General features: G+C 49.8%; 1 protein-coding gene across 3 annotated transcripts in view; it reads right to left on the bottom strand.

The window, feature by feature from the left end:
* The window catches only part of sog (short gastrulation), a 319,699-nt gene extending 297,798 nt beyond the window's left edge, over window positions 1-21,901 (bottom strand). Inside the window, exon 1 of one of the 3 annotated variants that reach the window (XM_050167443.3) lies at window positions 21,381-21,901. In XM_050167443.3, the coding sequence (XP_050023400.1) occupies window positions 21,381-21,552 (172 nt within the window). In that variant the 5' untranslated portion in view covers window positions 21,553-21,901. The remainder of the gene's footprint in view (window positions 1-21,380) is intronic. The other 2 variants (XM_050167430.3, XM_050167438.3) reach the window with 2 other exon arrangements.
* Window positions 21,902-22,881: the final 980 nt, after the last annotated feature.

Genomic DNA, 22,881 nt, shown 5'->3' with positions numbered 1-22,881 from the left:
ATTCGTTTAGCCTTTCTCGTTAGCGTTTCCGTATGACCAGCGCCGCTTGCCTTAGAAGCCGGCCCGACGACAGCGACCAACTGAGAGAAGAAAAACCAAAGCGTGAGGGAATATAATAAAAGGCCGCCGACAGGAACAAGAACAAAATAATCGGCCACTCGACGTCTCAAGTTTTCTCCGCTCCCGCCGCCTTCTCTGTCGAGGGCTCTACAGTCTCCTCGTTGCGCACTTTATCTGCGTAGATATATAAGCGCGCACAGTTTGCTCCGTCTGCCTCCCAAGCTATATTCTTATCCGTCCTCTTCAGCGCTCAATTTCCGAACCGTTTGATTAATGACAATGCACGCGGTACGCGACGGCGCTATACCGCACCCTACACACGCAAACTGCTCAGGCAGCCGTCGACATCACGTATCCTCGGGCCGACCGCTCAAACTCTGTGATCATAACGACATTTTACACACACGCACGCGCACACACACACACAAATATGTAAAAAAGAGCGTGTTTACGTTGTGTTGACCTTCTATTGCGTTTCTACAGCTTTCTTGTAGGATCGTCAGATAATTTATTGAGTGTCAGCGTTGGCGTACGCGGGAGTTTGCGGCTTCTTTCCTACCACATCGTTGGATATTTACTTTTTCTGCCTTTCATTTCCTTGACGTCACGGCAAACTAAGTTATCTAGTCAGTACTTTATTATTGTTGTTATTGCTGTTTCTTCCGTTTTTGCTGCAGTTACGCGACGTAGAGAAATGGAGTTGCCAACGTACTATCCCCTTCAATCCATCCGCAGCAACCAAAGTGTAGCAGTACGAGGCAACGAAAAAAAAAATAGCCTCGTTTACGTTATAAGTGTATATATATATACTGTTGATTTTCTGCCGCGTTCAACGTATTCTCATCAGAGAATTCATGAATGTCAGTGTCAGCGTTTGCAGGAGTACACTGTGTCGTTAATTTCACCTATTTTGGTGGTTATACCCACCCCCGCCCCTCCTTCTTTCCCTCAGTTTCTTCAGCTCATACAAAAAAATATTGAATAAATGGAACGGAGAGAATATATTGTAGGATAAGGGAAAGAAAAAAAAAAAGCCGAACGACGCCCGACAGGAGCTCCTGACACGTTGCTCGCACGGAGAGATGATTTGTGATCAGGAAAAACAACGGAGACAACGCTTCCCTCGGGCGGGCCGGCAGGCGGGCAGGTCGCTGAAGCGGCGGCTGTATTCTATGGTATAGTATATATAGCAAGCAGCACGACCTGTATGAGAAGGAAGCCCCGAGTCGGCAGTTTTGCGGCCGAGTGTCTGCGCCGTCTCGCCGTGCGAAGGTAGAATAGAAAAGAAACAAAAACAAAAAAGAAACAAATAATGCCTGTGCGGTTCGTCGAAGAAGTGACAGACGAGGAAATGGAAAAGACCGCATCGCGGAAAAGTCGAAGTAAAAGCCTGACGTGAAGCGAAAGTCAGGGAGGGTGTGCGTGTGTGTGTGCGCGTGTGACTATGGGTGTGTGTGCACGCGCGCGCGGAAGGGGAGGGGAGGGGTAGAGGGAGGGCGGGAGTTACGCTTGTCGAGAAGGTGCCGTCGTCCTACGCGGCGAGGCATAGCGACTTGCGTGACATAACGCACGAGCATTGCTGCTTCCCTCGAAAGCCGGGTTGCGCAATGCGTATATACTGTTAGACCACGGAGCGCGCGCATGCCGCGAACAAGTGCAAACCGTGCGGAACGCGTCCTCCGAGCGGCGACAACGCAGGTAGGCAGTTCGTGTCGCTACCTGACAACACGCGCTTTCGTTCATTCACGGATTCGCGCGCGGTCGCGCGGGACAGTCGCGAGAAAGCTCGGCTGACTGTCGCGTTGTGTCGCTTTCAGCGGCCGCTTTTGCTAGCTTTTTTCATTGGTGTAACTTTGAGAAACACTGAAGAGGGTAACGGGTATACGTATGAACGTTGTTGAGAACGCATAAGCAGACGATAGAGAAAGAAGGAAGACGACAGACGGATATTGCAGACGAAAGACGGAGATTGCAGACGGATTCGAGCAGACGGGACATTCCCAAGAGTCCTGGCTGCGCTCGCATTGGTGTGCCCTATAGGTGTCGTTTTTGACAGCTTTTGTCTGCATTGCGTGACTTTCAGAAAGTTTGGGGGGATGGCATGCATGAAAGTTGTTGAGGAAGCATAGGAAAATGACAGACAGAGGTTGCAGACGGTTTCACGCGGACAAAACAGGCACTGAAGTTCGACAACCACTAGCGTTGTCGAGCATTTAAGGGTAGCTTTTGATAGCTTTTATTTGTATTGCACGACTTTGAGATACTGTAAAGGGACGCACTGCATGACCATTGTTCACGACGAACAGGCGAACGTAGTATAGGCTCAAAAGTTCGAGTGCGTGTGGCTGTCGTTGAGAAGCTGTTTATTTAGACGCAAGAATGAACCTAGTTGAACATCTAGAGGCAGATGTACGAAAAGAAGAAAGAGACAGGTAGTCGGAAAAATTACGTATTTGCAGCAACGACGTTAGAAGTCTATCAGGAATGTCTATGTTTTTTTATAATTTTCCAGTGCTTGACCGAATGTGGGAATCTTGCTTCTTTTTCTGTTTCTATTCTTTTGTTTTGTTTCTTTTAGAAGTGAAGAACGAAATAGAGATACGTCACCTGTGTGGCTCGTTGCAGAACACTAGTTTCTCAGGGAGACAGGGATGGTTATATAGTTTCCTTTTACGAGCGCGCCAGACGTTGAACATTTGCACAGAAATCATTTAATCAACATTTGTATTGATTAATATGCGTACCTCGTCCTACTTTGATGCCCACGTGCGTGGGTAATAGGCACGTCTCACAAGAGTTGTGTCGGCTACTCACGCTAAAGGCTTACCGCCTCCAATAAGACGTAACGGCGAGTTTTCGCAATGCCATAACGTTAATTCTGCTGCTAGCCTGTGGTTCTGCTACTGAAATCGCGAGCACAATACTTACCGTTGCATTGTGACGACTTGCGAAACTGCAGCTACCACGCAGTGCTCACTTTGCTAGTACGAAGGCCAGGACAAAATGCTGTTATGAACAGAAACGTTTCGCTACAATTTCTTCGCTGACATTATGGCGACATGGAATAATTTCTTAGCTACCATCGCAAATCGCAATGGATTAACTAGTTTTCGTTGGTGCTTCACGTCCATGTGACAGCTTGATTACTCAACGTCCCTTATCATCAGACTAACTTTGTGCGAACGTAGAGTTGTGTATTATCGTGAATACAGCGTTCACATATGCTCCTCTACGCTGTCTACTTGTAGTGACAATGAACAGAAGGTCTAGAGTATTAATTATTTAGTCAATTAGTTGCAAAGCATACCTCGTTGGTGGTAATAGCTGTTCTCTGTTCTCATCGCTGTTCTCAAAAGCCAGCGCGTCCTTTATTTTATTTTTTCTTTCAGTTTATTTTATGTACTTTTTCTACGTTTAGTTGCACGTACACCAGAACCCGAGTGATCAGAACGTATTTAGACCAGTTAATTTGTTCTTGCTTTCTTTTTTAACGTCAAATTTCGGAGAACGACAAACCTAACAGTATACGCCGAACCACGAGTCAAAAAAAGAAGAAAAGAAAACTTGCATCAAGCGTGTTCGCATGATCGTGATGAGAATTGAGTGTACGTTAATCTACTGTACCTTCGATACACCGTTCGCGAACTTCGCGATTGCTGACACGGTGTATGCGACGCAAGCACATCAAAGTGCATAAAAGCTTGAACCATTAAATAAGCGATGAAAAAAGAAGGTAGCCTCGACGGCCACTCTATAATTTCGCAGCTGCACTCCGTCTTGGAAAAACAAATTGAATCACCGAAACGACGTGCACCGCAATACCGCCACAGGCCTGTCGACGGTGATAGCGCTAGAATCGGCTGGCAGAGTGCGCAGCGTTTGTGACGTGTGGCGATAACAAGCCGGGCTTAAGCGCAACGGCGCGGAGGAACGCCGCCGCGAATACGCAATAACAGCGAGAACTCTCGACACACGAGCGTCTGAAGCCCGAGCCCCATAGTGCGTCCCGTTCGGAGAATTTCGAGAACGTGCGGACGTAATAAACAAAACGAAACGCCCGACAGCGAGCGTCTAATATCGCGGAAAAGCAGTATGCACGGCAAACATTGCACAATGCTCACGAGCACGCTGGAGAAAGAATCCGTTCGCTTAAACCAAAATTCTTCTTTTGTTCTTGTTGGTATTGTTTGTTTCTTTCTTTATTTCGTGGTTTAGAGTGTGAGCAGGTGTTGTGCAGAGAAACGACCTCAAGGTGCACACGACTACGATGCTCGCCTCTTTGTTCGTCTTGCGTCAGACGAAGCGCGGGGGCATTTTTTTTTTTTTTTTTTTTTGGTGGCGCAATTGTTCTTCTCTTCACGAATGGGAGGCTCGGAAACAAAACTCGCTCGAAAAGCTTTCTTAAAGTGTCGAAACTTTCTCGATCGCCAGGAACAGGGGTGAAGAAGAGCCTAGAGCCAAACGCCTCTCAAACGGTTAAGGCTGCCTTTCTTGGTAACACGCTCGAACATCGATCCTGGGCTTAGGGCATTGGCGAAGTCGTTCGCCTGCAGATGCGTTTTGCAACAACGGGGTGCCGTTGCTGTCGGGATAAGCAGCGAACGAGTCGAGAGCTGAGACGCCGAGTAATCGCAAAGGGTATTTCAGCGCAGAACCTCGCGCACGCTTGTTGCAAATCGATTTTAGTATATTGTGGGATTCGCGTGAATCCACGCGACGACCGTGCTCTCGAGCCTGCTTACGACGTTGAGTAGACGACACCAGCGGAAGCTAACGCAGAAGAACTGAAATTCGGACTCGTTTGTATAGATTCATGATGGTGTCTCTGGCTCTGAGCAGAACACAATATTAACATAAGAGGAATGATACCTGTAGAACAATTAGCGGTATCTCGTTCCGGCACAAGAGTAAGGTTACGCGAGAAATTATGGAAGCATACCACATACTCAAGAGCACGGATAACTGTGTCAGCTGCTGGTCAGCGGTACTGTTCGCTAAGGAGATAGACCTTTGAGAAGACACGAGATTAGCGTTATTATTGACCGCTCCTTTCTTCGACTGTGTTCATATTCCTTTTTATAACGCGACAGCGTTGAAGGCCCAGTCTCGCAGAAAATCCCGCGTCGGCATCCGGCGTCCCCGTGAGCGAACGTGCCCGCATATATTTGGACATACGTGTATGCCACGCTTTGCTATATGACATGCCATATATGCAGGTTATAGTGCCGCACCATTTTATCACTAAAGTTGCTCATACCTTGTCTTACATTATTGGCAAAGTTATTTCTTCGAATTTTGAGAATGACAACCCACAAACAAGAGTCATGAAACAAAGCATCGACAGCGCATTCCTTTTATGTTAAACCTTCTCGGACTGAAATATGAAAAGTGCGAAACAATAACAGAAACCTAAAAACGATGTCATTTTTTTAGCACGGTTGTGGGCCCTTCCTCCGGAATGGGCCCACGCAAGAGGCCGCGTTTCGAAGGGAAAGCTCGCCTTCGTACATAGCATTCGGCGCCAGCGTTTCCCGGTAAACATTGCGGTAACGTAAGCTGCAGTTGCCGACAAGCGTGAGAAGCGGTCAGGGATCTGTGAATGCTATGGCACTCGACTCTTAAAGAAGAAGCTTGAGCGTCCTCCAAATATTTACTAAATATATTCAGAACTTTAGGAATTGCGCTGCTCTCCGTCTTGTCCCGTTCGTCTTCTGCCTTACGCCTCAGACACCACGATGAACCTACCCATAAATTTTCCTGCAAAACAAGTTAGCAGAGGCGTCTCTGGCGTTGGGATCATCCCGCCACCATGGGAACGATGATTAGCACATTCATTCCTCGAATCGTCATGCTTGTTGCCTTATACGTTCTCGCTATGTTACTTGTTACGCTTTACCTTTCTAATTTTCAAGTACTTTTAATTTTCTGAACTACAGCAAGCCAATTAGCGTCCGCTTGCGTGCGCGTAATCATGGACAATTATTGCATTCATAATGCGACACTCCATCGAAAATTTCATTTCATTTGTTTATTTTCTGAAAGTGCCCAAGAACAGCTCTATGACCTAATATTGGTGCACTTGTGTTACACAAAGAACCGAAAAACAAAACAGAATATATCAGAGAACCGTGGTACAAAGCGCAACAAACTATCAATCACGCGTGATCATGTATTGCTGAACAAACGCAAGTAAAAACTCACGAAATGAAGAATGAAATAACAGTAATATACCGCGATTGCGATGATCGTACCAACGTGCATGTGCAAAGTACTGAAAAAACAGAAAATGGATAAGAAACACAAGATATCCCTGTCTGTTTGAGGCGTCATTCCGTCTGCGCTAAGGGTTACTTAACGACCGCACCATGGATGTGGTATCTTTCCTATGCATGGTATAAGAAAAAACCTCATTGCGACTCTATAGGTTCGAAGCAGGCGTCGAGACGCGCACGGAATCATTATAGTATAGATCCTTGAATATAATTGAATATTCCGCTTGAAATTGGTCGGTCCGTTGAAACAACAGTTCATACGCTTCGACTGGGCACTGCCTATACTAAAAGCTTCCTGTATAGGATAAGAAAAACTAGCAGTGCTACATGCTCATGTGAAGAGGCTGAAGAAGACATAGAACACCTTCTACACGGCAAAAATCACGATGCTCCCCTCAAGAACCCTTCGAAAAAACAACATGGCTTGGATAGACGGCAACTATCCTTAGGAAAAATGTTAGGTCCATGGCCAACAAAAAAACTTCGAGAGATCGCTGTGCGCGCCTTAGTACAGTTTTTGGAGGAATCCCAACTCTCACAAAAACACTAAGTCATACAACAGTTATTGGTCGCATTGTTATTATTAACAGGCGCCCTTAATTGCATTTTAATTGTGTCTTCGTGTTCGCGTGGCATTTGCATTTGCTGTAATTAAAGTGCGGCATTAAAGCGGGACCTAATTCACAAGTGCCCAACATCTTCTGTGTGAACATCTTGGTTTTGCGAACATTTGTGCTGCGCGAACTCGTGAATTGGCGTGCGAACACTTCGGTTTTGTGAGTACTTATGCTGTGTGAGCTCCTTCTGCTGCGCGAACATTCATTTATATTGCAGTATCGGGTCCCTCGGTTAACCCCCTTTCTTCTCGTTTATTACATAACGAGGGTCTCGAATCCGGCAACATTTATGCCTTCAGGTAGCATATGTGGGTTTATTGACCAGTTGCCTTCACCCGAAAAGATCACGTTCTCGTGACACCTGCGGCAAAAAAGACGTTCCACGTCCGCCGCCAAGGTTTGTGAGTGGTGGCGCTGGCTAACACTCCCAGGGTTCTACTAGTACACATAAATACCCAAGAAAGTGGACGGGGAAACGCCGCCGCGGTAGCTCAATTGGTAGAGCATCGCACGCGACATGCGAAGGTTGTGGGTTCGGTTCCCACCTGCGGCAAGTTGTTTTTTCATCCACTTTAATTTCCATTAATTTATCGTTACTTTATTTCATTTATTAAGCACATGCAATTTCGCCTATGTTGTCCTTGGTGTCAATGTTTGTTGGCTTCTCACAGTATTGAGACTTAGTACTTGAATGCTCGTTCATCTGTTTCATCGTGTTCATCGTCCACTTTGTGATTGCTCATAACCTTCCGACGATAATTATCATGTAAGAGAAGAGCAGTGCTGACGAGGGGCAGACGCACACGACTGGCGCGACTCGGCCCAGTTCGAATCGAAGCACGGGCGGGCCATCTTCTCCATCGGCGGGGTCACCTACCGCCCGGCTCGTGACGTCAGTCTAGAGTGCGCGCCCATTGGCGGAGACTCGCGTGCATCCGCCGTGGAGGAGTAAACGCCCCCCCCCCCCCCCTTTTCTTTTTTCTTCTAAAATGGTGCCCAACTATAGGTAAGCTTAAGCTGATGCGGTATCCTTTCAAAACTCTGTTTTCGCTAATTTCACGAGAAGTCTACTTCACACAGATTACAGTGCGTGCGTTTTATCTGCATTCTTTCTTTGAATTTCGCGCTGAAACATTAGCGGCAGTACGTCAGTGTGGCGTCACGGGCCTGTATGTTCTTGAGGATGCACCCATTGATATATATATATATATATATATATATATATATATATATATATATATTTAACGAGTGCTCGCCAGACAGACTTTGTATGACTTGCAGATGAAGTTACTGATGGTACTGTTATTTTCGGGTGACCCGTCCTATAGGGTAGTCATTGTTGTGGGACTACGAAAAAAAAGAAACAAAAAAAAAGCGATAAAGCAAAACATACACAGCGTACGAAGATACGATACACGAGAGAGAGACAAACGAGCTTCCTTTCACAAAGCGCGTCGCTCATGCCGCAGACCGTGAGATAAAAAAAAAAGAATAAAAAAGAAAGAAAGCAAGGCCTATAGCGGGGTGTCATTAGCGCAGTGGACAAAAGCGATAAAACCTGGACGGAGAAGTCGTCCGCGAGGTCATTATCGCCGCTGGCGCTTCCACCAGCGTAGTCGGGAGGACAACCCACCGACTGTCATGCCCATCGCACCTTTAACACATGCTTCGCATAGGCGACTCTCCGAATCTGCCATTCGCGGCCTACGTATATTCCGTTCGGTGCCATGTTTGTGATTTCACGCAGCACAGCCCCTATCTCTCGGGGCAGCTGCCTTCGCGACTCGATTACGGCTCTCGGCGTGGTCGCCTGCGGCACGCAAACGCGAGAGACAACTTGACATACACCGTCAGACTTCGTTATACCGAAACGGCGTAAACGAAATAATGGATATGACGAAGTAATTCTGGCTACCTCCTTGAACTGCGTTACAACTCAATTTTACCGTGTAAGCATAAGGAATACGCTTTCCACCGAACGCTGAAATTTGACGAGACTCTGCGGGTGCACGGATAAAAGAATACAAGAAAAAAATTAACAATACGAAAATACACTTACATGTGGCCTCAACGCCTAGGCACAAAACCAATTCATAAAGCTGGCTGTTCCTTATAAGGAGGCTCGTGTAGGGTGGCTTCGTTCATCATGCACACACTTCTTCCTTAGGCATATGTCATCTGCGCCGCGGAGGAAAGCAATATGTTGTGCGAATCGAACGCACGCGCCAAGGTGTCTCAACAGCGCCGTGGTGCAGGAGTGAAGGACTGGTAAGGCTGTCGTTCTCCGATTCCACGGCAAGCGTATGTGGCCTATATTGACGCGCGCACAAGAGCACCTGAATTACCGAGCGACGAACATGGTAACGCCGCAAAGCAATCGCTAGATGTGCATAATATGTGACGCTCAGAATGTCGGGCAGAATTAGTCTCGAGCACAAACGGGGCACCCTTGAATGCGCTGTCCGTACTTTCAGTGAAAATGATACTGTAATAAACACCACGAATGGGCGCAAAATGCGTCTGTGGCCCAGACAAGAGAAATGTTAACGCTATTAATTGTCCTCTGAAGTGTTTGTGAAATGCTTGCAGCTAGGCGTGGCTATGGTTGTTGTGGCCGCTACGTGCACACTTTTGGCCGCTTTCATGCACTAACCAAATCGCTGGGTGACCCGAATTCTAATTCCACCGTCGGAAATGCATTATTTTTCTTTTTACTAGGCGACAGCTCGCGCTCAGCCATTCAAGGGAGAAATATTTATACTGACCAGCTCAGCCCCCCAGCCACACTACACCAGGGAGGAGTACTCTGTGGTATGTAAAATTGCACGGCCTCGTAGTGCCACGTTAAAGCCGATTTTCTTCTACACTGCTATGAATCACACTCGAAACTGAGGACTACTCTCTTAAAATTATGGGGTTTTACGTGCCAAAACCGCCATCTGATTATGAGGCACGCCGTATTGGGGGACTCCAGAAATTTGGACCACCTGGGGGCCTTTGACGTGCACTTAAACGTAAGTGCACGGGCGTTAATTTCACATTCATCGGAACGCGGCCGCCGTGGCCGGGATTCGATCCCGCCACCTCGCGCTGAGCAGCCCAACACCATAGCCACTAAGGAACCGTGGCGGGTGATGACTACAGTCTGAGCTTGGCACTGCGAACTTTCGAGACCGCTCGTCAATTTCATTTTGTACAGGCACGGACAGAATAATACGGGATCTGCGAGCGCGCCGTGCTAAACTGCATTCTTGCGCCGTTTAACGAACCGAACGCCATCTGCCGAGACCTGGCACTGCGCATGCGCGTCGTTTCATGCTCGCGTGCCTGCCCACACGCCCACATTTTATGCCAGCCCGCAGTAGGAAACGCCACCATTGGCCGTTGCGACGTTGACAATACACTGCACATACCACCGAGCGAAACTAACAGCACTTTCCTACCGTAAACTTGCGCAGTAATCGCGATTCCTACAGTAGGCTGCTTTGCAAAAGGGGGGCGTATGGGCAGGCACACGGGCATGAAATGACGCGCATGCGCAATGCCAGGTCTCGGCAATAGGCGCAGGCTTCGTTAAAGGGCGCAAGAATACAGTGCGGCAGCACTCGTAGGTCCCGTATTACTTTGTCCCTGCCTGTGCATCTGCACTACGAATAAATTCAGTTCTTTCTTTTTCTTTTCTTCGGCGAGACTGTGGCCCCAATACATTTCTTGCCCACGGATTTACATAGGCAAACAAAAGTTCGCTTTAAACGAGAGGTCTATTATCTCTCGCGCGGGCCACAAAGGGATGACCCGGCGCAAACAAAGCCAGCGCTAACACCGCGCACGCTAAACAGCAGTGGTAAAGGAACGGGCACCAGGAGAGAACGCTATCAGTCCCACCACCGTGCGTAGACTTCAAAGCTGTGCCCGTTTGGCGCCCGAGCATTACACATACGCAGCGCGGCAGCTGCGAAGGGAGCAAATAGTAAACGTTAAGAGGGGGGGGGGGGGGGGGGGGCCTTCGGGGATGATGTCACCCGTCCTTGGGTCGCGGTATACGGCGACGAACCTCTGGCGCGGTGTACATACACGCACACACAAACGCGCACGTTTGGCGCGAAGACGGAGACCGAAGAGTCACAAAAGGGTGGCGCGGCGCTAGGCGCGGGAAAGATAAGCGTAAAGCACGCGCGCTTTTGTTTACGCGCGAAAAGCCCCGCCGTCGCCGCAGCCGACCGCGTCGGGCATTGAGAGAAAAGGCTCTCTCGTTTCTCGCGGCGTAGCTGTGAATTCGTTATGGCCAAGGCCGGGTGGCGTGAGCGGTTGCGACGTCTAACGTCATACGCATGAGGCACCGCGGCCGCCAGCCGTCCGTCTATTGTAGAGCCTCTCGTGAAGTGCGATTTCGACGCGACCTGAACGCGCTCGGCATGCGCACTACGCTTCGTCTTTGTAGGCAGATTGCAGGTATACAGCAGCCGTTGAGGAACGGCTTCTCTGCTTGGTCTCCGTAGCAGAATATCGTTGTATTACGATGAACTAAAGATGAAAAGGAATGAGTGAAATAATTAGTTCTGCGGAGAACTTTCTGTGGGGCTTGTTGGTGCCTGCTTAACAAATTTTTTAAGGCGCAAAAAAGACACGGCACAAAATGAAGGTCAGCGCCTGTAAGGGTTGGGGTCCGGAACGGAATAAGGGGTAAGCTGGCCCATGCCGTCGTCCGACTCGTCCACGCTAAGGACGTTGTTGAAGGGGGAAGCGTGTTCTCATCGAGAACGAGGAATACGGAATTCACAATATATACGTGAAGGGTGGACAACGTTACATTTCATCAGTCTAGCATGACTGGAAGCGAAGCACGCACAGCAGCGGAAAACGGCTGCTTAAAACTTCCTCTGCCCTCCCTGCCATCCAACCTTCGTCGATTCGGAGCGTTCAAAGTCGTCGAAGGACCCGACCCGTCTTTGAGGGCGAGGGTTCGCAAACTCATTCCCGCGCTTTTGTTTCACTGAACACACCGAACGGAGTGGGCTCCTCGTAGACAGGGGTTGTCACACTTCACTCAAGCTGGCGCGTCGTCGATTCCAGAGCTGACACCGCAGTTAGCTGCCGTGCATGTCGAACGACCGTGACGATTACCGAAGTCCATCCATGGCGGGAGCGCCGTAAAACACCATTTTCCAGGAGTTCTCTTGCTCCAATTAGTCCGTGAAGGTGACAGCGAACCAACTAACAATGCTCGGTCCGCCAAACCTGGCTAGCCTTACTGACGCCGTAGCGCTGTTCCATAGGAGTCATATTGTTGGCTTCACGAAGCGATTCGTCGCGGCGAGCTACAAAAAGGCTAGAAGGTCACTACCCCCGCTGGCCGGTCGTGACACGGCTTAAACAATTTGTCGAGTTCTGCGGAAGCTGGAAGGCGGAGAAAAATTCTCGTACCCCCGACTGTAGCACAAGGCGAATGAATAGATGAATGAATGAATTAGGTGCACATTCTCGAACGCGCGAAAGCGATTACAGATATTTTTTTTAGAACGCAATAACCCTGTGTAACGCCCTTCCGTACAGATAGCGTAGGCTTATGTACATATCCTGCCTTTTTTCAACAAACATCATCACACACAAAAGAAAAAACAACATAACAGTGCATCTATCTCATCGGGTAAACATCTAATCGTCAGCGTGGCCTGCTTTGTGCATATGCCGATAGGGGTGTATGGTTGCTCTGGATTCTTGTCTTTCACGTTGAAATGAATGTTGCCACAGCCTGATAAACTTGGCCGTCTTTATCGTTTTTCTTTTCTTTTGTGTTATTTCGGTGGTTCTTCTTCCCTCAGTAAGTACATAACACTTGAATGCTGTTCATGTTTTCGACTAACACGTAATTACCTCATAGCTACATTTCATTGATGTGGTGGGAAAACGCTCGCTATATGTGGATAGAGAGAAACAAAGAAACGATATAATTTGTTGCTTCCCTTTATTCTCGTAATAAAACGCATTTCACATTTGATGCTAAGGAAAGCTGGACAACCTCTCGAAAAAGCAAGAAAGCGTTCAGTCTACATTTAGGTATTTCGCGCGCGCGCTCAAAGTTAAGGGTCAGGAGTGTAAAAAAAGAAAGCCACGCCAATCATTGCGAGCACTGTATAAGGACACCCAGGCGGTCAAAATTATTCCGGAGTAGACGGGCTTGCGCCTACTCCTGTAGAATGCCGCGGCATTCACAACCGGCGTATTTCGTTGGGACACTGTCCCACCGTGGTGGGCCAGTGGTTAAGTGCGTTCCGTTGCTTAGCTCGAGGTCGCTGGTTTGTTCCCGCCGCATTTCGATCGGCCCAATAAAACGAACGAAAGGAAAAGGCGGATCGCGCACACAGGTTTAGATGCACGTTAAAGAACCCTAGGTCGCTGACCTCAGTATGTTGTTCTCTGTCTCATTTCTCCCTTTCTATCTCTTGCTTTATCCCCACCACGATATCCGACAAAAGTTTGCTTTCTACTTTACAACGTCCCGACTAGTCCGAGCAAGGCAAAATTCACAACGAAGCGACAGTCCCTCCTTTACGTCATATCATAATAATAATAAAAAAGAAACATATGTCGCCAGAGTCTGTAGCACGAAGCGAAAGTATGAATGAAACAGCGTTAAAAATGTTGAACGATATAAAAGATCAGATGGGCTTAACAGAATGTTCTTACAGAACCGCAGGCGAGAGCTGGTCCCATCTCCAGATAGCCATTTCCAAAATGAAGACTGGGGGGGAGCGGGGAAGAATAAAGCTCGGGTTTGTGTTGACGGTGACGCCTGCTAAACTGCGAGGCTGCTTCGGTGCAACCGGGCACTCGTAAACGTTTCGCCATCGTCAACGAACGCGTGCTCTAGGCAAGCCATTACAGTTCGGTCCCTGCGCCGCTGACGAGCCCGGTCGTTGCCCCAGGAGTCCACAGTGTGAGAATGGGAGCAAGCTGTTCCGACGCGGTAAACATGTGCAGATCCCCCGGGATCGAAACGACGCGACGCGAAAGTGATGCGCAAGCACTGTTACCGCGCACATCTATACAGGCCTCGTTCGGCCATCTACAGAAATTCGGCGGCAATCGCAAAATTATATTTCGCGATAATGCGTCCGCAGTGGTATGCTACTAGGTGTGCAGCTCGTGCTGGTGGGCGAGTTGGTTATACATGATTACAGCGAAGGCGCCAAATAAAACAACGGACGAAGGAAGGAGACAAGAGACAACCCCGTAGGCGCATGGTTTTCTGCGTGGTTGTCTCCTGTCTCCTTCCTTCGTCCGTTGTTTTATTTGGCGCCTTCGTTGTGAACAATAGGTACGTAGGCAGAAGAAGTTATCCAGGATTCATAAAAGAGCTCTCTCTCTCTCTCTCTCTCTACGGAGAGAATTTCCGAAATATTTTGGAGGAGGAAGAGAGCGGGAGAGGTAAGGAGGTGAACAAGACGCGGGTCCGGTTTGCTACCCAATATAAGGGGAACGGGGGTCAACGGTTGAAAAGGAAGGAACGAAAGAGATGGAGCGAGGCACCATAGCATTGAGTACACTTGGCTCTTCCCGTCAGACCTACGATCGGTCACAGACGCCGGTGCGCTTAACTGACTGTAGTAAAAAGCACGCATCGCTTTCTTGTGCACGCGTAATGTACAACATTTCACACAATGTTCACTTGACCATAGAAAGTCAGCGTTTTTTTTTTACTATTGATTGTCCAAATCGAAATTTGGGAGTGGGCAAGGTCGGTTTTTCGAGTGTTCATGGTCCGCGGCGTCCAACCGACGCATGGAGTTCCATACAATAATTACTAGAGGGAACTGTGGCGCTAGTGTCTAGGGGAACTGCAATGAGAGCGGTTAGGCCAGCGTGGAAATTATGGGAAGTACGTGTGATTTTTCTACACTTCGTCCTTCTGGCTTCAAACGTCTCTTCCGACTTTGTAAATTCATCATTTTCAACAAAGTGCTGCGCAATAAATGACTAAATGAATATCGTTAAAGTTACCCGACGGCAGGATTCGAAAACCGGGCCTCTAACACATAAGCCGGATATTGAAACCATTACGCCACGGACGCATGCATTGACAAGCGGCACAGAACGCTCTTACGAATTCCTTGCGGGCAAGCCAGCGGGTTGAGACGCTTGGCGCGTTTCAATTTGGCCACCCCGAGAGGTTGGGCCGCTGGAATCGCTAGTGACTGGGCGTTTTCGCAGAGTATTCTGCGCTTAGAAAAGCATAGATCGCTTTAATATTAAGCGCCGTATGCAGATCTCAACTCGAAGCCCACGCTTGACTTGATCTAAATGACGCCTACCGTGAACGGGGCCGAAGGGAACGCAGTGAGCGTCTTTGGGCACGTTAACGCGAAGCGTCATTTAAATGAAGTCAAGCATGGGCTTCAACTTACGTTACATTTCTGGATATGGGGTTAGTACAATGAAGACAGAGAAAGTGTAATGAACAACGCCACAAAAAAACGCCTGAACCCACAAGTGCGGTGATAAGACAAATGTGTGCGCTTCGAATCATTCCCATGGTGGCTCAATGATCGCAGCGCCAGGGTTACCTCTATAGTAATTATTGCTTGAAGCTCTAAAGGCTGTTCACCGTGCGCGACTTCGCAGTGCGAGCCACAGCAGGTCAAGCGCCGGGAACGCGTCCCGCCTGCATTTGTCAATCCCAGTGAAAACATTATACGGAGTCAGCTTTGCTTTTTCTACGCGTCCCGTTGAGACACCGCAGTGTACGCGACAGCATTGCGGTTTGCGCAAGCCTGTGTCGGCAGGAATGCAAACGCGTGCGCGTAGCTACGCTCGTGCCAGCAGCGGTAGCCAGACACGACGTTGCCCTGGACTCGGCAAAGCCCGTTGTGCGGATACAGGCGTGACCGTTGCGTCTACGTAGCTTTCTCCTCTCTCCAACCAAGCACACTGCATGAGCGTCTCTGGAGGCCTTCTAACACTTCGCGCACGTGCCTTCGTTACGACGATGAATGGAAAACGAATAAATTCCGGGTTTTACGTGCCGAAGCCACGATACGATTACGAGGCACGCCGTGCCGTAGTGGGGGGACTCCGGAAATTTGGGCCGCCTGTTTTTTTTTTTTTTTTTAACGTGCACGTAAATATAAGTACACGGGTGTTTATTTTCGCATTTCGCCCCCATCGAAATGCGGCCGCCGTGACACCGCCACCGCGTACGCCACCGCGTACGCCACCGCGGCGGGTATGTGCCTGCACGGAGAGGAAGGAAATAACGCGTAACACCAGGACGACACGGCGTCACCTCGGCCGCGCGCCTCGATCTTGTCCGCAGAACTGCGGTCGTCGCAATACTGGCAGCGGTCAGAAGCGGCGCCGGCGAAACCGCGGTCCGCGACTACAGCCGTCGACGTTTCCTGTAAAGCGATCGTCGTCGTCGTTATAGACGCGCGCGGCAAGCGGGCGCACGTTCGGCGCTCCCGAGGCACGCGAGGACGTCGTCGGTCTCTCTCCGCCGGCGACGCAACGCGATACGGCGGCGAAGGGCTCGCGTCTTTCTCAGCGCCAGAGTGACGCCAGCCGCGAAAGCGCGCGCTCGTGCAACCGCGAGGAAAGCGGAGAAGAAAGAAAAAAGAACGGGGGAAAAAAACACGTGCGGCGTCGGCGGCGGCGCCAAAACTCCCGCCAATGCCAGAGGACGTCGTTGGTTGAGAGCGCGCGGGATGCGTGCTGTGTTCGCCAAAACGGCGAGAGTCAGCGACCGCGTCACGAAAACAGCGCGAGCGAGCGACTCGCGAGCGCGCGTTCACAATCGAGGTCGCCCATAGGCCACCGACGGCGAGTTGCGAAAAGAAAAAAATATGTGTGTCGGAGCGGGGGCAAGATAAACGACCGCCGGCGAGTTCTATCTGGTGCTTATCAGCCGGTGCCTTCTTTAAAGGGGCATTAAAGGGTAATATTATCCCCTCCAGCTCTACATAGGCGCTGTGTGCACAACTGCACACGCCAGTGCAGAGCATTAAAGGGAAATGCGCTTGTGAGAGCAATGAGACTTTAAAAAAAAGGATCATGAGGATCACTGACCAGCGAAGCTGTTTTAGCACACGACACAGAGGTGACACAGAATTTTAACAGACACACAAAATTTTCAATTTTCAAAACAAAGGTACGAACGCATTCGCTGTCTTGATCGGTGGTCATCGTGACGTAGGTACGCACACACATTCTCGTATCACCTCTGTTACTTTTTTATATTAATTCTATCATATTAGAGTTTATTTAGTCCGGACTCCCGAGGAACAACGCGCCTACGAAGAGCGAGGGCGGGGGACAGAGACGAGAACGCAATCGTCGCCGGCAGGTGGCAAACACCCCCGGTGAAGATCGTGCACAAAACGCCAATGCGCACGCGCGCGGGACGGCGGCTCTACGTGAGCGCGTTGCTCCTCGGGAGTCCGGACCACACCACGGCCTCCCCATTACGACAAAAAGAGAACTTCAAAATGGAGAACGGCAACATGTCTTTCTTTTTTTTTTTTTTTTATATACATTCGCGTGGACGACGGAACTACAGCCCCGAGAAGCCCGAGGAAAACTATGCACACGCGTGACCTATCGACGGCACCGCCACCACGGGAGAGTGGAAGGAAAGGGAACTAGATGGGAAAGTGCTTGGAACGCCGACAATGAGAGGACGGTGCGAACGTAGACGTGGCCAAAGTGTGTCGGCCTTATGCCATCGGCTAAAATCCGATCGTAGTGCTTGATACCTCAAGCTCTACAAGCAGTTGGCCGTCAGCGACGTAACCTCCGCATCGCAGGAGATCTATCAACATCGCCTCGCTCACCGTCAGTGACCCACTGTTTGCGCTTCGACTTTGTTGCGTGGACTTCACAATTTATATAGATATTTTCGTTCGTCAACCTTCTTTTCCCGTAAACTCTCAAACTTTGTTCCCTGTCCTTTGTACTCCAAACATTCGAATAAAATCTGTTCTTACCCTTGTGCCAGGGACCTTTTGGGTCCCAGGTGTTGCAAGCGTAGTTCAAGGGCGCGTTACAGGTCCCGGAGCCTACTACCAGAAGTCCAAAGGGGTACGTGTCAATGCGCGTGGATCCTTTCTGCACTATTACCAGGATCGGCGCACATTTTGTTGACACATGATAAAAATGAACGGTACCCTAGCCATATAAATAGCCTCGCTGTAGAAAGTGTAGCACACTTCTTCGAACGCTGGCGGACTGCACTTGTGCTGTAAGTTTGAATACGTGTAAAGTGTTTTATTAAAACAAATTGGAAGCTAGACGGCTGGCAGCTACCTCTCGATGTGGGTAAGCCGTCACGTAGCGGGTTAACTGCTTTCATTGTGTCTCACAATGTTTTACAAAGAGCGTAGTTTTTCGAGTGGCTGGGATGGTGTTACACACAAAGTAGTTAACGTTCGCACACCTGACGCTCCTGTACACCATTCTTGCGCGGAGTGCACATTTTGGAAGCTCGACAGAGCGCATCGAATAATATAAAATTCTAAACTATACTGTCTTCACGATTCTCCAAGACGCTACGAACGCGCTAAAACGAAAGTCTCAAACGGGCGGAGGTATTCGGCGCCCGAATTGCTTAAAATGTTACAGGCACTTCTTTCCGAAGATATAGAAACTCCTGCACAGCTTCCTCGCACGTTAAAGTACGACACTTTATTAGTAAGTGTGAAAGCTGGGAACCGCTTATATGCGTTATTTTAATTTGATGCTAACGATGATCTCTCAATGACGCACCTGCCGACGTCGACTCTAGCCCAAGGCTGTACGTATGATGACGTTGCTCGTTGTAAACCAATGAGCACGCGGCGCTCGTTTGCTCTACAGGCTGCGCTCTCGCGTGACAGATCGCAAGGACGGAGCGAGTTGGCTGGTGTGCGTCGTGACGTCACTAGGCAACCAGCTACTGGGTACCGAAACTAACGGTCTCTTCGATTTGGGCGCACTTTCTGCACTAGTTAAAAATAGTGCAGCGCTTTTGTCCTCGATCTTACAGAGCGACGCACGGAAACTGAACCACGTTCTTCGATCTGGCTTGGCGCAAGGCAAGTTCTGCTCCCAGAACACGGCTCACGCTGCATTGGAAGTGCAGGCACAATGCAATCTCTCGGTAGCGTACGACATGGCGCAGCGCTATAGGTGAATAATGGTGCCCGGACGAAAATATCTCCCGCTTTGGGTTAATTCCTATAGCCGGTATAACCATGTGATGCATAAGCTGTATATGCGTGAAGGATTGCGAGTGCAGGTTTAGTAAATCCGTGTGGTGCTTTAAACTGATTTCAATTGCACGAGTTTGTCTTGAAACGCGTTCTTTGACAAAAAGCGGCATCCACTCTCACCATTCTATTCGGACGACGTAGTATACTGTATGTCGATAGCTATACTATTGCGATAAAGAAACAAACTACCCTCTCTTTTGCTACGTACAATTTTGTTGAAAAGGTTCCCGATGGCCTGCACTAAGTAGACGCTAGGTGATGCCAGTTTACAGAAGCAATGTCCTCGCAGGAGCCTATGAGCACATTCATGCTTGAAAGCAAGAATATTTGTTGAACCGCGAGGAGCAGTATACCAACTCAAAAAAGTGCTCGTAGAGCGATGCGACGACAGCAGCAGACACACCACGAAGCACGCTGTGGCGCGTCAAAAGAGCAGACGACACGACACAATGCTTCAAACGCGCGAAATGCGCCCAACGGAGAAAGATGCTTGCACTTTTCTATCCATTTTTGATATAAACGCGTAGCACTAGCACAAGCACTGCCCTTAACTTTCGCAACTGGCACTTAACTCTGCTGCACTCGCAGGGCTCCGCAACGGAACTAGTGCTGGGAGTGCAGCCAGATCGAAGAGAGGCTTAAAACTGTTTCGCAGAGGCAGCTATCACAGTAAATTTTTTATATCGCACTCCGGCGCTTTGCAGTGTACTTCCTAGGCCTACGGAAATGACAACTCGGCAATGACATGTCCGTGCTCCATTAAATAAAACTGCATTAGGAAACCCCGTCCCTGCACTAGCGAAGCGGCCACGCACATCACGCGAGAAGGCTTCTGCTGAGATGGACAAGAGACAGAAGACGAAAGACGAGGCTCCACGGTCTCGGACCAGCCCACCACGACAGTCCTGTATCTTGACAGCATCTACTGGTGTCTTCGTCTACTGTTTATCGGTAAAGAAAGGATGCGTTTACTTCAAGAGGAATGAAAGGCTGAATGTATATATTAAGTCTGAAAAAATGTTTTCTTTTTTTCGCCGACACGGTCCAGACAGACGATACCTTGAAGTCCGTCGCGTCCCACTGACATAACGTTGGCGAGGTCGCGGCACACATTTCCAAAGATAGAAATGTAGTTTAGGCAGGCGTTTTCTCCCGTAGAGAATAACTCTCTCCCGCCAAATTAATGCATTCAGTGCTGTCAAAAGAATACCTTACGATTATAAACGGACTTGATGTTGACTGTTCGTTTAATAACCAGGGGAGCTCGGTTCTCTTCGAAACCAAAGAAATCCGGTCGTAGTACGAGTTACTGCGTGCCGTGCACCTGGCCCCATAAAAGGTGTCAGAGAGTGAATGAAGCAGTTCGTTCCTGCTTGCCAGAAAGCGAAAAGGTGACAGAAATTGACAAACGCGACGAATATCGTTGTTCGCGAGAGATCGACGTGCAAACGCGAAAATTTCCACGCGCAAGTTTCATTGTTCTTTGTTTTTTTTTTTTTTTCTTACGCGGATCCACTGTTGCTCTCCTCGGATTCGTCACTTAGTTATGGGAACTTTCAGGAGTCGAAACATGCTCCGTTTACGGGAGGACGAAAGAAGAGAACGACGCTTGGTGATGTCAGCAAAATTTTTACGCGTGCAACAGAATTGCTCACGGCGTTGCGCATACGAACGACGACTTGCTCAAACTCCTTCCGTAATATTGGCAAGTTGTCGTGTGACTGGCTCATCGTGGGATCGGTCACATTAGCGCCCTAGAACGAGCGAGCAAAACGTAAACAAACGCGCAATTTTTTTCTTCGCAGGTATATCGCGCAGCTAATCGCGTCGTCTGCTTCGAGTAACGGAAACCCAGTGTGACAGGTGACAACGCTACCCATTGCAGCTAATCACGTCTTCTGCTTCGAGTAATGGAAACCCGGTGTCACAGGTGACAACCTGCAAAAGCACCGTTTCAACCTTGCAGGGGCATAGAAAAGAAGTAATAAACGAGAGATTTTTTTTTGCCTTCAAGCCACACGAAATTATGGCCGCACGCGCAGAGAAACGAGCAGGTGCGCGTGTCTTTCAAATAAGAACGACGTTCGCGCGCACGTGGGAACACCGACAGAACCAGAGCGGCCGCGGCGCAGTCAAATAAGAAAGCGAGTGCCGCCTCCCGTTCTGGGGGCCGGCCATTCAACACTCACGTGTCTGTCTGTTGAGCTTCCTCCGCGTGGCCTCTTCTACGATGGGCGGCTTGCCGCCGCCGCCGCGACGTCTCGCAGCGACCGCCACTCCGACCGCACCGGACAAGAACACCAGCAAGAGCAGAACGAACGCACGAATCGCCGGCGGCGTCGTCATCATCATCATCACCATCCCGAGCGTCTTCTGCGTAGTCCCGTGCGCCGCAGCAGCAGCCGAGGCGTGGTCGCACGAGGGGCTCGCGGTAATCCTTGTCGCAGGCCGAGATGAGCGGGCGGGCGAGCAAGCGAGCTCTTCACCACTCGAAGGAAAAAACTCCACGGGCGAGGAGAGATACGCGCGCGCGCGCCGGGCGACGCTCTCGACATCAACTAAAGCCCGCCGGGCTCGCGCGTCGACGACGTCGGGGCCGGTGTGTGTGTGCGCGCGCGCGCTTTCGTGACGTCACGGGCACCGTACGCGACGTCACGCAGCGCAGCGCCGCTCGCGGAGGTGACGTTGCCGTCGCCACCGCCGCCACCATCACCGACGCTGGAGAAGGGATCTTCCCGCTCCTCTTTTTTTTTTTTTGGAAGGGGGGGGGGGGGGGGGGGAGCCGTGAGGGTGGCTCTGCGCGGGCACATCGGCGCTGTCCTATCTCAAAAGCGCGCGCGCGCGACGGCTGGCGAGAGCCGAAAAAAAAAAGAACGCGCGCGCGCGCGCGCCACCAGATGGGAGAAAACAGGTGATGCGATGGGGGACGCGGAGGAGGATAGGGCCAGTGCGGAGCGCCGAAGGGTAGGCCCGTTTCAGGGAGGCAGTGTCGCAGCGCGTTAGCGCGCGCTGCCCCTCTACGCTGCGCCTCTGTGAATCGAGATTCGTGCGCGTTGGGCCCAAAATTCTGATAGCTTTGTGGTGTGCTCGTTGGTAGCTTGAGGGAAGTCCTGCACGGTGGCGCGTTCCATGACACGAGGCATTGGGGCATTTAAGGTTCGCATTCGGGTGTTCTGGATAGACCTCAACAAACGCACGCTTAATCAAGCATTAAAAGTATGTATGACATATTCAGGAAGCTTCAACGAATATATCGCAGAAAAATCGTTTATTTTTCCTTGGACTGCTTGTGAGAGCGGCTCCAGCGGCGGGGTGAAGAGCTGCGTGTGGTAGACATAAAATACGCACAATGTGTTTGGTACCGAAGAACGCGGAAATGAAGTTGAGTGTTCTCATCCGCTAAGCGGATACACTTGCGCTGGGGCTCCCCGCAAGATCCTCAACAGAGAAGCTGCTCGAACAGGGTGTTCACAACCCCTGAGAAGAGTTACTGGAAGCTCACAGAGTCAATCAGATCGAGCGACTCAAACTAAGGGAACCTGGCAGAGCCACCCCGCGTCGGCTTGGATACAGAGAAGGGCTCGAGAGGTGCAATGAACACAGACGCATACCTGTCCAACTCGGAGAGTCTATTACAGTTGCTAATATATTTCGCAACGTGCACCGGGTGTACCACATGGGCAGACGAGA

This window comes from Dermacentor andersoni, chromosome 3, assembly GCF_023375885.2.
Source record: "Dermacentor andersoni chromosome 3, qqDerAnde1_hic_scaffold, whole genome shotgun sequence".
Classification (NCBI taxonomy): Eukaryota; Metazoa; Arthropoda; class Arachnida; order Ixodida; family Ixodidae; genus Dermacentor; species Dermacentor andersoni.
Note: the sequence above shows the minus strand (reverse complement) of the source record. Positions and strands in the feature narration are given on the sequence as shown.